The sequence below is a fragment of the Phascolarctos cinereus genome, unplaced genomic scaffold, assembly GCF_003287225.1.
Source record: "Phascolarctos cinereus isolate Bilbo 61053 unplaced genomic scaffold, phaCin_HiC Scaffold_8;HRSCAF=390, whole genome shotgun sequence".
Taxonomy (NCBI): Eukaryota; Metazoa; Chordata; class Mammalia; order Diprotodontia; family Phascolarctidae; genus Phascolarctos; species Phascolarctos cinereus.
Window position 1 is genome coordinate 12729177 of NW_027556291.1, and position 14799 is coordinate 12743975.

At 42.6% G+C, this 14799-nt stretch overlaps 1 protein-coding gene across 3 annotated transcripts in view; it reads right to left on the reverse strand.

Moving 5' to 3' along the window:
• Positions 1-14315, reverse strand: part of DIAPH2 (diaphanous related formin 2) — an 817355-nt gene extending 803040 nt beyond the window's left edge. For all 3 annotated transcript variants that reach the window (XM_078147949.1, XM_078147948.1, XM_078147947.1), the window contains exon 1: positions 13468-14315. In XM_078147949.1, coding sequence (XP_078004075.1) covers positions 13468-13590 — 123 coding nt within the window. In that variant the 5' untranslated portion in view covers positions 13591-14315. The remainder of the gene's footprint in view (positions 1-13467) is intronic.
• Between the last annotated feature and the right edge of the window lie 484 nt (positions 14316-14799).

Consider the following 14799-nt stretch of genomic DNA (forward strand, 5'->3'; position numbering starts at 1 on the left):
CTGAGAACCAAGAAAGGAAAGTTCTCAACAAGAGAATCCTTAGCACTGTCACATGATTCAACATCAAAACCAGATGCTGCTTTATCAATGAAAATGACATGAAAAAGATAAATTACCATCTGCTTTGCTTCTACATCTTAAGGACCACTGGGCCTTCTCATATGACTTGCAGCTGAAGCCTCCTATATGGGATGTCTCCCCCTAATAGAATGGGGCTTCCTGGAGAACAGAGACCATCTTACTTTTCTAACTGTATCTGGGTTTAGCATAGAGCCATGCACATAGTAAGCGCTTAATAAATGATTTTTAATTCATTCATCTATTCATTTATTAATAGGAGGTTTTTAAATAATATGGATTTTAAAGATCAAACCTAGCCTCTTCATTTCACAGCCAAAAAAACCAAGCCCCAGACAGCTTAAATGGTACACTGAGGGAAAAAAAGGCTTAGAATCAAGGGACCTGGGTTAGAATCCCAACTCTGACACTTAGTAACTTGTGACCATAAGCAAGTCATTTAGGGAATGCTAAAAGCGGTTTCCTCACCTATAAAATGAGGATTTGACTTACACTACCTATCTCCCAGAGGGTCTGAAACATTTTAAAGTCCTTGTAAGGGTGAGCTATTACTGTTCTTAAATGACTTGCCCAAGTCACAATACTTGAGCAGAGACCTGAACCCAGGTCTTCTGACTCCTAGCTTGCAGAATTCACTTAGATCATAGCCAGTCATGTTTGGTTTTTTCCCAATTCTCTAATTTCATGGAGTCTTTGAAATATCTCTTTTATGTCATCCTCATCCAGTAGTTCTATTCCTATCTAATGGTCACTTGCTACCTTGGATCTCTTCTACAAAACATGTAAGGTGAAAAAGGCAAGTTGAACTGCCATATTAACACAATTTGCTGAGAATGCTCAAAGAGCCAAAAAGAACCAGCTGAAAACATTTGATTTTCCAAGTGCGAACAGACCAGGGGTTCTTACCCTATTTTTTGTCATAGACACCATAAATCCTTCTCAGAATAATGATTTTAAATAACTGCAGGAAATGCTAAATTTCAATTAGAGGTCAGGGAAAATAAATATATACATTTTTCTTTCTCATTCAAGTTCACAGACTATCCATGAACTCCTTGGTTTGTGGATGCTACATAGAGAACTCCTGGACTAGACTAAGCCCTAAACTTTTTTCACAGAGCTGGTTACCCAACATTGTCCCAACTAATCTAGGGGAAGAAAAGTAACAAAGTTTTTCTGCAATCACTGTCTGTGGGTGGGTAAGCACTTATTTCCATGCTTGCAATACTTGTATGAGAATCCTTTACACTAATCACTTTTCCCCAGAATCTGCCACAAAAACAGGCCAGCAGCAGCCTTGGCTACAAATTACTCTCTAACCCTTCATAGATCAAACTGTCCTCTTTAAAAAATGTTACAATAATCTCATGCTAGTAGACCTTTTAGTCTAAAACATTTTAATTTTACCAAAATTAATTACCATTTTTTTGGTTGTGGGGGAGGAAGGGAGCAATAAGAAACATGACTAAAGTCAAACTCAAAGGAGAAAGTACTGCTAGGCAGGAGACCTGAGGCAGATTTCACTATTAACTTCTAATTCGGCAAAGGGCTTCTGGGTATCAATCTCTACAGTACAAAAAGAGAGTCAATATCTAGGCTAGACAAGGGATTACACAGAAGTATCAACACTAAATGTCAGCCACCACCATACAGTGGAGAGTATGCCTCTTTAAAAGGCAGAAGCCCAGATTCTAATCTTCACATTACCGCTTACCAGCTAGGGGCATAGCCTTTAAAAGCCTGACTTGCCTATCTGTAAAATGGGAGTATCACCTAACCTAAATAATAGAGATCTTCACCACATAATCTTTTGAGGTCCCAAGCTGTAAGAGCTGATTAATACTCTACAGTTATTTAAGTACTAACAGCACATGAAACATGGAATGAGGATTAAGAAAAATCACTCACCCTAGGAGCACATCAGTTTATGCTTTATCTAGACAGCACATTTTAGGAAGGATATTTGGGGAAATAGCTAGCGCAGGGGTCCCCGAACTTCTTTCTTTTTTTTTAATATTTTGACAACTGTATTTCACTACAAGTGATTTTTTTTATAATTTTATGTACATATGCGTGTATATATGTATGTGTAATATGTACATGTGTACATATATATGTGTATGTATATATATCACCAAAAAATTTTTCTGAAGAGTTCATTCCCAAGACTGCCAAAGGGCCCCATGATACAAAAAAGGTCGATGATTCCTGCTAAAAAGTAAAAGCAATCAGAATGCCAAAGGACTGGGAGACGGAGGTGACAGTCCCACTGTACTTTACCCTGATCAGAAGACCTGCAGTTTTGTATTCAGTTCCAGAAAGACACCAACAAACTGGAACACTGCCACAAAGTGGTCGCTAGGAAAGCTGAGAGGCCTGGACACCATACCAAAATATACAGCACTATATCAAAATACAGATCAGTTGGAAGGAAGTGAGGATATTTAGCATGTACAAAAAAAAAATGGGAAGGGGGACAAGCAGTGAGGAAGAGGTTTATAAGCACCTTTTTTGAATTCAAAGAGGACTTGTTCTGCCTGGCCTCAAAAGGGGAAAACCAGGAACAATGAGAAAGAATTTTAAAGAAGCAAAGTTAAGCTTGAGATAAGGAAAAACAGGTTCCCAAGTATGTGAGCTACCCAGAGTTCACTGGACTACCTCAAGGATAGTGAGCACCACCTCCCGTCCCCCTCCAAGCTGGATACAACTTGTTGAGTATACTGTGAAGTGGATTCTTGGTCAGGTATGGGTGGGTCCACACAGCCTAGGAGGTTCCTTCCAATTCTCTGAGATTCTGTAATTTACAATTCATTCAGAGTCAAAATATGATTTCTGCATCTAGAAACAAAACAGCCAACGATATACTTGGGGTAGGGCTCTATTAGCCCAGTGATGCACCTTGGGTACCTTTTCTAGAAACCTTTTATAATCTGGCCTCTTATTACCTTCCCAGTCCTCTTTACCTTACTCTCCTTTGCATACCTTACAATCCAGGGACAATGCCCTGAGGGGACTGCCATTCCCACGTAATCCTCCATCTCCCAACTCCAAACTTTTTCAATGGACATCCTCCACACCTCGCCTCGGATTCTCTAGGTCTTCTACCTTCCAGGCTTCCTTCAAGTCTCAGCTACAAACAACCTCAGTTTCTCTAAGAAGTCTTTCTCAGTCCTCCTTAATGTTAATGCCTTCCCTCTGAGTTTTTTTCCAGTTTATCCTGTAAATATCATGTTTTTACATAGTTGTTTTCATGTTGTCTCCCTCCATTATATTGGGAACTCCCTGAGGTCAAGGACTGTTGGAGCCTTTCTTTCTATCCCAAGCATTTAGCACAGTGTCTGGTACATAGCAAGCATTCAATAAATACTTGTTGATTTGTTTAATAAAGTGGTGGTCTCCAAAGTAGAGGCCACAGTGTGATGTCAAGGGGCATGTGATTAACCAATTGGAGGATAAGAAATGGAACAGACGCTCCCAAAATAGCCAAATGTTGGGGACCATTTCTAATACAACTTTACCACGGGGTTCATCTAATCTTATCCCTCCCCCAGCTGGCCTCCCTTAGCAATAGCATTATTTGGCCCTCAGGACAGTAATAACCTAACCTAAACTCAGGTACCCACAGCATGTAGGCAAAATTCCCTGACCACTACCCCCAAAATCCCCATACCCTGCCCACCAGATCGTGGAAGAAAGCCATGACAGGTATCCCTCATTAAGTGGGCTCTGTACTCTGGAAATGCTCCAGTAAAATGCCCCCCCTTCCCACTTCCTACTTTTCAGAAGGAAAGAATAAGTATGCATGAATGGGGAACTTCACAAATATCATTACATTATCTGTCCCATTCCCCCCCCAAAACCCACAATCCTCCCAAATATTTGTATTCCTCTCCACTGTCTTTCTAGTCTACCAGGTTCTCAAACTCCTCTTTATCTTTGAATCCTTACTCCTCTGAAACTGCTCTCTTCAAAGTAACCCATGATGTCTTAACTGCCAAATCTGATGACCTTTTCTCAACTCTCGGTCGTCTCGACTTTTCTGCAGAATTTCATGCAGCTTACCTCATTTTCCTGAATACTATTCTCTCCTCTCTGGATTGCTGAAATGAATGAATAAAAAAGCATTTATTTTAGAGGTTCTTAACCTGGGAACTACGAACTTTTAAAAAATATGTTGATACCCGTATTTTAAGATAATTGATTTCCTTTATAATCCTACCTATTTTTACTTACTACATTAAAAAATACATATTATCCTGAGGAGTCCATAAGCTTCCCCACACTAGCAAAGGTGTCCACAACACAAAAAAGGTTGAGAGATAGGATGTATTTATTTATCTTGATTTATTTACTCTTTGCTATATGCCAAGAACTGTGTTAATTACTAAAGATACAAATACATGAATGGAAACAGTCTCTGCCTCCAAGAAGGTCATATTCCAACAAGGGAGGCAACATATAGCGGAGCGGTATCCCAGAGCGGTATTTTGGTAGGGAAAGTAACAGGAATGTGGAATGGAGCCATAGGGAAAGAGATAAACACACTCTTTCCAGTGGCAATGGCAGGGTTGATTTAATTATGGCTCCTGAACTGGCTGAAAGTAGGGATGGAAGGTATGCACTACAGGAAAATGGCTGGATAGAAGATGGCATGGCTAGGGCTGCCTACATAGAGTAGGGCAAGTGAGGCACTCACCACCATCAGGTGGAGGGATGGGGTACCTTAACTGACAAAGTTAAATCCTTCCAGATATGGTCTTTGGTCTCCAGGCGAGGTGATGGTGATGTGTAAAGGAAGACTAAGTCTGACTAGACATTGTGGGCCAAATGAAGTCCTCATGAACGGGAGTGCAGGGGAGAGGAAGTCAGGAGCTCTCCAGGTCAGGGTCTCTGGGTAGGGAGGAGGATTTCCACTGTATCACTTCTAAAAAAATTTTTCTACATGTAAACATGGAAAAAAAATATTCGAACCTTTTTTTAAAAAATCTTCTAAATTAAACATTCCAGTGCCTTTTAAATTCATTTGTTAAAAATATGAAAATGTAACACCTTCCAATATTTCCTCTTCAGGAAGGTGGAGCCAAGATGGCAGAGTAAAGGCAGGGACTTGCCTGAGCTCTTCCCCAAACCCTCAAAATACATTTAAACAATGACTCTAAACAAATTCTAGAGCAGCAGAACCCACAAAAAGACACAGTGAAACAATATTCTTGCCCAACAAAACTTAGAAGGTTAGCAGGAAAGGTTTACTGTACCACAGTGAAAGAGGAGTGCAGTCCAGCAAACCGCACCGGGTCCCAGAAAAACAGGAACGGGTCTCAGGATAACTGAATCAGTGGCAGCAGTGGCGATTTCCAGACCTCTCAGCCCACAGATGGTAAAGGGATCAGACAATTGGTCACAAGGAAATTTACAGGGGTCTCTTTGCTGGCACCAGGGGGAGGACTCTGTTGCATTGCCTATATATACTTGGATCTGGGTCACAGTCCTGGGTCTTGGTCCCAGCGTGAGGAGGAGCACTAGCACAGCAGAGCTCATGGCTGCAGGGGAGCAGGGACCCTGGTCACAGTTCCAGGGCTGAAAAGAGTGCTTGTGGTCGCTCACAAACCAGTGCACACTACAGGAGACAAGTAAACACACCTCTCCCTAGATCACGCCACCTTGGACAGGTCCCCAGAATTACCTCTGAAAACAGCTGCACAAAAACCTGAAGTTTGGGACAGTGCCCCCTCCACTTGGGAAGCAGAGCCCCACTTTAGCACAGAGTTAAAAGTCAAGAAACAGGCTGGAAAATGAGCAAACAACAGCAAAAAATTTTGACCACAGAAAGGTACTATAGTGACAAGGAAGATCAAAACACACACTCAAAAGAAGACAACAAAGCCTCAAAGGAAAATATGAATTGGTGTCAGGCCACAGAAGTGCTTTAAAAGGATTTTAAAAATCAAGTAAGAGAGGTAGGAGAGAAATCACAAAAAGAAATGAGGGTGATGCAAGAAAATTATGAAAAAGAGTTAACAGCTTGGTAAAGTAGGCACACCAAAAAACTGAAGAAAATAACACTTTAAAAAACACAATAGACTACATGGTAAAAGAGGCACAAAAATCCAATGAAGAGAAGAATGTCTTGAAAAGCAGAATTGGTCAAATGGAAAAACATACAAAAATTCACTAAAGAACTACTTAAAAAGGAGAACTGGCCAAATGGAAAAGGAGGCATAAAAGCTCACTGGAGAAAATAATTCCTCAAAACTTAAAATCCGGCAAGTGTGAACTAATGACTTTATGAGACATTAAGAAACAATCAAACAAAATCAAAAGAATGAAAAAAATAGAAGAAAATGTGAAATATCTCATTGGAAAAACAACTGACCCGGAAAATAGATCCAAGAGAGATAATTTAAAAATTATTGGACTAGGGGCACCGGCCCTGAAGTCAGGAGGACCTGAGTTCAAATCCGGCCTCAGACCAAACACTTGACACTTACTAGCTGTGTGGACTTGGGCAAGTCACTTAACCTCAATTGCCTAAAAAGAAAAAAAAAGTTATTGGACTACCTGAAAGCCATGATAAAAAAAAAAAGAGCCTAGACATCATTTTTAAAGAAATTATCAAGGAAAACTGCCCTGATATCTAGAACCAGAGGGTAAAATAGAAATTGAAAGAATTCACTGATCACTTCCTGAAAGAGATCCCAAAATGAAAGCTCCCAGGAATATTATAGTCAAATTCCAGACCTCCCAGATCAAGGAGAAAATACTGCAAGCAGCCAAAAATAAACAATTCAAATATCACGGAGCCACAGTGAGTATAACACAAGATCTGGCAGCTTCTACATTAAAGGATTGGAGGGCTCTGAATATGATATTCTAGAGGGCAAAAGAGTTAGGATTACAACCAAGAATCACCTACCCAGCAAAACTGAGTATTATGCTTCAGGGGGAAAACTGACATTCAATGAAATAGAAGACTTTCAAGCATTCCTGATGAAAAGACCAGAGCTGAATAGAAAATCTGAGTTTCAAATATAAGATGCAAAAGAAGTATTAAAAGGTAAACAGGAAAGAGAAATCATAAGGGATTCAATAAGGTTAAACTGTTTACATTCTTACATGGGAAAATATATAATTCCAAAACAACTTTTTCATTATCAGGGCAATTAGGAAGATTATACACAGACAGAAAGCAGATTTTGATTTTAAAAAATAAAATTAAGGGATGAGAAAGAAGAATGCACTGGGAGAAAGGGGAAAGGGAGAGGTAGAATGAGATAAATTATTCAAATTATCAGAGGGCTGAAAGAGATTTTACAGTGGAAAGGAAAATGGAGCACATGAACCTTACTCTCATCAGAATTGGTTCAAAGAGGGAATAATATATACACTAAGTTGGGTGTAGAACTATCTTACCATACAGGAAAGTAAGAAGGGAAGAGGATAAGAGAAGGGGGGGAGGGAGAACTGATAGAAGGGAGGGCAGTTTGGGGAGGTAAAAGTCAGAAGCAAAACACTTTTGAGAATGGATGGGTAAAAGGAGAGAGTAAGATAAACAGGGGAAATAGGATGGAAGGAAATACACAGTTGGTAATCACCACCGAGAAAAAAAAATTACAGTGAGTTTCTCTGATAAAGACTTCACTTCTCAAACATAGAAAACTGAGTCAAATTTAGAGAAATAAGAGCCATCCCTCAATTGATAAATGGTCAAAGGATATGAACAGGCAGTTTTCAGACAAAGTAATCAAAGCTATCTATAGTCAAATAAAAAAATGCTCTAAATCACTGTTTATGAGAGAACTGCAAATTAAAACAACTCTGAGCTACTACATCACATCTGTCAGATTGGCTAATATGACAGAAAAGGAAAATGACGTGTTGGAGAAAAGGTGGGACAACTAAAACACTAATGCACTATTGGTGAAGTTGTATACTGATTCAACCATTCTGGACAGCAATTTGGAACTATACCCAAAGGGGCTATAAAACCATGCAAACCCTTTGACCAAGCAACACCACTACTAGGTCTGTATCCCAAAGAGATAAAAAACAAGAAGGAAAAGTATCTACATGTACAAAAATATTTATAGTAGCCCTTTTCGTAGTGGGAAAGAATTGGAAATTGAGGGGATGTCCATCAATGGGGAATGGCTGAACAAGCTGTATAAGATGTTGATGGAATACATTGTGCTAAAAGAAATGATGAGCAGAATGCTCTCTGAAAAACAGGGAAAGACTTACCTGAACTGGTACAAAATGAAATGAGCAGAACCAGGAGAACATTGTACACAGTAATAGCAATATTGTATGACGATCTACTATAAATAACTTAGCTATTCTCAGCAATACAATGTTCCAAGACAATTCTATAGGACTTATGATGAAGGGTGCCATCTCCAGAGAAAGAACTGGTACAGCCTGAATGTAGATCAAAGATACTTTTTCTTTACTTTCTTTAGTTTTCTTGGGAGTTTTTTTGTCTATGTTTTCTTTCACAGAATGACTTACATGGAAATGTGTTTTGCATGACTACACATGTATAACCTATGTCAAATTGCTTCCTTCTCAATAGAGGGGGAAGGGAGGGAGGGAGAGAATTTAGAACTGAAAATTTGAAAAAAAAAAAAAAGAATGTAAAAATTGTTTTTACATGTAATTGGGAAAAAATAAAACATTAAATAATATTTTTAAAATAAAATAAAATGCTTCCTCTTCATCTCATCCTTTTTTATTTCTCTGAAGTCTTGGAATATATGGCACAATAGATTCTGTGTATAATTTATTAACAAACCTATCCAAATTGAATAAGTAGGCTTAAAAAAACATCTTACTAGTTGGGTGTTCAGAGACTCCTCTTCTAGAGAATCAAAATATCCACAAATGTCTCAGCATGGTTAAAGTCCCAAGTCCAAACAGGACCACCAAACAATCCACCCCAGTATTCCTTCTGAAGAAATGACTCTGCTTTGACTTTCAGCTTGGTGGTGTAGTAGCTAGAACACAGGTCTTGGAGCAGGAAGACCTGAATTCACGGCCTTCCTCAGAGATTTCCTAGCTGTGTGGACCTGGGCAAGACACTTCACTTCAGACTAATCCTTCATCTGTAAAATGAGGATAATAATAGCACTAACCTCACAGGGACGTTGGGACAACATATGAGCAGTGCTTTGCAAAACCTTAAAGTGCTATATAAATGCCAGCTATAATCAAGACTAAAAGCATACTCCTATCTCACCTGACAAAATGCATTCATTTTAAATGATTCGTTTAACATGCCTAATTTAGCCTTACAGTCAGATGACATACTCGAGTCAGAGACTAACTAGACGGTTAAGTCATCACGCACACAAAATCAAAGTATCATTAGTCAAGATTTGACAAGTGTTAAAAACAGCAGGGAGTGACTACACTGAGTAGATCTCTCAAATAAACTTGAACATTTCTAGCTTTTAAATCTTGGACAAAATCCATTAGTTTCCCCCAGAAGGCAGTTAAGAAAAATGGGTCTCCTTAGTACTGATTAAAAAGCTCATGCTACATTAATAAATTAAAGTGATCCCAATGTACAGGAAAAGTGTCCTTGGACTTCAGTTTTCAGGAACTACAAGGAGCCTGATCAAGTCCAAACAAAAATTACTTCTGTGTTATCTATGAGCAGTTTCAACAACCAAGTGGGGGAAATGGGTCTAAGCAACTTCACTACTGAAGCTGTTCCATCAAATAAATACTTTATAAGACTGAAGATTTGCAAAAGAAAAAAAAATTGTATGGAATATACTAAAATCTTAGCAAAAACCATGATATATTTTATACAGGCAACTAATTGATTTAAACTCACAGGAGAATTTTCTTCATTACATATAACTTAGGTTGGTTTGTACTGTTCTCATTGTATATGGGCACTTTCCTCCAAAACTGTCTAAAACTATTTTATACTAATTTCAGCCAATAATTTTTCTCTTGCCTTTTTTTGTTTAAAAAAAGAAGCTATCCATAACCCTGTTCCCAAATAAGAAAATGGTAACTACAGTAATAATTGCTTAATTAAAACAAGATAATGGAAATGCTTAGAATGTTCTACTCTACTAAGATTATTTTTTGGTTGAAAAGTCCAAGTGAATTCTTTCCCAAGAGGCCTCATGGCTTCCAATATTTTGTTTTAATACTCAAGGCCTAAATTTCAAAGAGCTCAACACTAAGGATAGGGACTAGAATTGTGCTTTTCACTGGTATAGAGAACTCCCAGGTGAAGAAACTCACTCTACCAATGCCAAGTGATCACTTTCTCACAGAGTTCCTTGTCAGTATCTGTGCAAGGTTAAGTGACTAGGGTCACAAGGCTAGTGCATGTCAGGGGCATGTCCTAGGCCAAGTTTCTAAGCACTATGTCAAACTGGCCTTCCAACACTGAAGGAATTAAATGCTTCAAAAAAAAATGTCACTAGTCTTTTATCTATAAAGCGTTTGCCTTAACATATGTTATTCTCATAAGTTTGTTTTTATTTGCTTTGCCCACTTGGCTTTTAAGATATACCATTTAATTATTTATGCCACATAATTTACATGTTTAACCTAAGAAAAAATAACTTTAAACATATACAGTAACAATAGTGTTTCCTTTGCTTAAAGCAGTGTTTCATATGGGATCACTTGAAGCGCACTGGGAGCCAGAGCTGACAGTATCACATTCTGCTAATAGCTAGTTTCACCACCATAGACCTATCTAGTTTCTTTGTGTAAGACAAGTGAAACATAAAAGATGAAAGAGGACAAATGGCCAAAGGCGAGTTAAGAATAGAATCAAGGTGCTATTACCAACAAAGATAAAACACTTTTCCTTGATAGAAGGCTTCTTAAAAGCAAAAGCTTCTTGTTAAACAGCCTGACCAATTACTTGCAAATACCAAATAATTTTTAAGGTTAGGTAAAAAGGTAGTTCCAGAATTACACCAAAAACAAAATGACATACATTACTACAAATTCAGAAGAGCACAACTTCCAGGCTGAAGGACTTAAGAGCTAGAAACAGCCCTAGAGGGCATTTAGTCTCACCCTCGGGGAAGGGGGCCCAGGTCAGTTTTAAGTGACATGCCCAAGGTCACACACATAATACAGCATATAGAACTGTGATGCTATGTGAATCCTGGGCCTCTGACTCCCGATCCAGCATGCCTTCCAATGTACTCCCTCCAAAAGTCACCAGGCTCTGGTGATCCCCTCATACAAAGAGGTTGAAGCAGAGCACTGAATTAGGAGCCAAACAAAAACCAATTCAGCCAAAGCTTGCTGTCTGAGACAAGTCATTTACAGAGTTTGTACAACTCATAACAGAATTTGTTTCTGTACTAGAGTAGGACAAAACAAAGTGGGTGCTCACTGATTGGGGATGGGCTGAACAAATTGTGGTATATGGATGTAACGAATATCACTGTGCAAAGGAAAGTCATTATGATGAATTTAGAGAAGCATGGGGAAATTTGTATAACTGATACAGGGTGAATCAAGGAGAATTAGAATATTCACGATGACTAAAAAAGCCATACCAAAAATACTAGAATTAAGACAAATACCAAGTAATTTTAATGACCTATCTTGGGAAAGAGATGAATAAATGCACCTGTCTCCTTTTGGTAGAAAGTGGGGGAAATGCATCTCACTCACTGTCTCCCATGACAGACAAATTGGCTCAAGAAAAACACAGGTAGGTTTCTGTGACAAGCTGGATGACATGTAAAACTGACTATCCATTATCTTTTCAGATGAAGCAAACAGTTAAGGAAATGGCTTCTCAGGTGCAAGGTAACTGCAGTTGACCAAGTGCTAGAGATGGACTGTTGCTTTGCTACATATAGGGCCTATCTGTGTGGCACAATGTGGAAGGAGTGCAGGAACAAAGAGCATGCCTCCATCTCTCCGCTTCATCAGTTTCTCTGGCTGTCCCCCATGACTGGAGTTCTCTTCCTCTTCATCACCACTTCCCGGCTTCCTTCAGGCCCCACCTTCTACAGGTAGCCTTTCCCTATCTGTCTTAATTCTAGGGTCTTCCTCCTGCTCACTTCCTATTCATTCCATATAAAGTTGGTAAATTATTTGCTTGTAGGTTCCCTCATTAGTGAGCCCCCTTGAGGGCAGGGGCTGTCTTTTGCCTCTTATTGTATCCCTACATAGTAGGTGCTTAATAAATGCTTACTGCCTGAATGACTAACCATAAAATCTACCTCACAGTTATAAAGCTCACATGAAAATAGGAAGTAAATAAAAGCACACACTATATATAGTATGTAGATATATAAAATACATAAATGCTTGATTTATGCTCTATCCAAGTAAGCTTGGTACAAACGGTGTTATCCTCTCCAGTTCTCCAAAACAGCTTTCATCTCCCGGATGTCGGTAGTACCTCCAAAGATGTAGCTGACAAGTTACCAGAAACTACAAACTTCAGCGTTGCCTCTTTCATGTGCTGACTGAGTCACACGAGCAGATGAGGCTCCCCCTCCCTTCCTCCCCCCCCCAAGATCTGAAAGCCCAAGCCGGGCAGAGTGAAGGGGGAAGCTGCTGCACGATTGCCCAATACGATCCCTTCCTTTCCTAAGGCAGCGGCAGGAAGTAGCTCTAGCCAGTCAAACTTGGAGCCGGCTGCCTGGGGCTCTCAAACTTTCTGTTGGCAGCCAACGAGAAACCCCACCCCACCACCCCACTGCCTGGGCGCCTCATGACTGGTGCCCAACCTCACCAAGGGGGAAAAAGGAGGGGAGGAGCGAAAGAAAGTGTGAAAAAGAAAGAAAAGAACAAAAGAAAAGAAAGAGTAAAGTAGTGAGATCCACGCAGAGACAAGTGTGTGTAGACTCCTCTTCCTTGAGGAAGTTCTCTGAGAAGGAGGGAAGGAAGGAGAGAGGGGGGAGAGAGAGAAAGAGAGAGAGAAAGAGAGAGAAAGAGAGAGAGAGAGAGAGAGAGAGAGAGAGAGAGAGAGAGAGAGAGAGAGAGACAGCCAGTACAGAGGTTCCCGGGGGGAGGGGGCTCCTCTCCTCAACAGCTCCCTAGCCCTACGCTCTGTGACAAGCAGCTGCTACAAAGAGGGGTGGGCGGGGAGTGGGCGCGGGCGCGGACGGGCACGCGCGCACACAGCGCTCCGCGCGCGCGCGCGCGCGCGCACCCCAGCGCCCCCGCGTGCAGGGCAGGCCCTTTCCCCAGGTCTCCAGGGGGCTCCGCCCGCCCTCCCCCCTCCCTCAGCAGCCGGAGGAGGGGAGCAGAGGAGGGGGCTGCGAAGCCTGAGGGTGGCCCTTCGCCCCCGCGGAGGGACTCGGAGGTGGGCGACCTCGGGGCCCCCCTCCCCCGCCTCCGCCCTCGTGGGGGTCTCCCCCCACCCCACCCCGGGCAAGGCGAACTCACCAGCTTGGGCTTGTTCTTGGTCTCCTCGTCGCCCGCGGCCCGGCCCCCAGCGCTTCGCTTGCCGCTCCGGCCCCCGCCGGGCTCCTCGCCTCCGGGCCCCGCTGCTGTCCCGGGCTGCTCCATCTTTCCCGGACCCGCGTCACCTGCGCCCCGCACCCCGCCCCGCCCCGCGCCGCGCGGAGCTAGCCGCTCGACCGCACCCGGTCCGCCACAGGGAGAAGCCAGCCCCCGGGGGCGCGGCCGCCGCCCTCAGCCTCAGGCCCCGGGGGCGTCCGCCCGAACCCCGGCGAGCAGAGCCGAGCCGAGCCTCGGCCGCTATTCCAGGAGGATGGCAGGCGCAGCGGGGGCCGAGCGGGCGCCTGTGGCTTTAAGAGGGCCTCGGCACATGTGATTCCGCCGAGTGGCCGCTGTCAGCCGCCCGGGCACTGAAAGCAGAGCTTCCGACTCGGCTGCGGAGTCGGGCCGCGCTACTGAGCATGCCCGGCGCGCGGGCTGGAGCCGGGCGACCGCGCTGCCTGCCCGTCAGCCTGTCCGTCCGCCCGGCTGTTCGTCCGACTGGCCGCCTGCGCTCAGCCGTTCAGAGTACGGCTTTCACTTCCCGGGGACGGGACAGCGGGCGGGGGGAGGGAAGGCCCGGCGAGGCGAGGCGCTAACCCGAGGGGAGGAGCCCATCTTTCAGATGGGGAAGCGGAGGCCGGCCAGTGGAGTAGTCCGAAGTTGCGCAGACAGCTGGAAAGCTACAGAAGGTCATGCCCGGCCAAGGCTACATCGACTCCCAGTACACCCCCACTTAGGACTCCTTGGAAGACAGTGTAGCAGACTGAAAAGTGATCTGGCCTCGAAGCTCACCTTGACCACCTACTGCTTGTGTGACCTCAGGAATCAGGGCTACCTACTTTACTACTTTGTTTGACCTTGGCCAACTCACTTGCCCTCTCTAGGACTCAGTTTTTCCCTGTGTAAAATGAGGTCATTGGAATAGATGATCTCAAAAGTTCCTTCCAAACTTAGTTCTGTTATTGCTTCCACAACTAGTATCCCTTGGAAAGCCACCAGAAGCTTGGCTTTTCACCCTCTTCTTTGGCCTCCCGCCTCAAGGCTCTCTGCTCCCAACTGTTGCTAGACAGTCGCCAAACTGATACTTCTAAAGTGCAAATGTCATGTCCCTATAGGTACTCGATAAACTCTAGGGGCACCCTATGGCCTCTAAGATCATCCTCTACCCGTTAAAGCCCCAAACAATCAGGCCCCAATCTTCCTTTTCAGTCTTATCACACAGTGCTCCTCCTCATGCATAGGTACATATGATCTAGCCAAATTGACCTTTCCCCT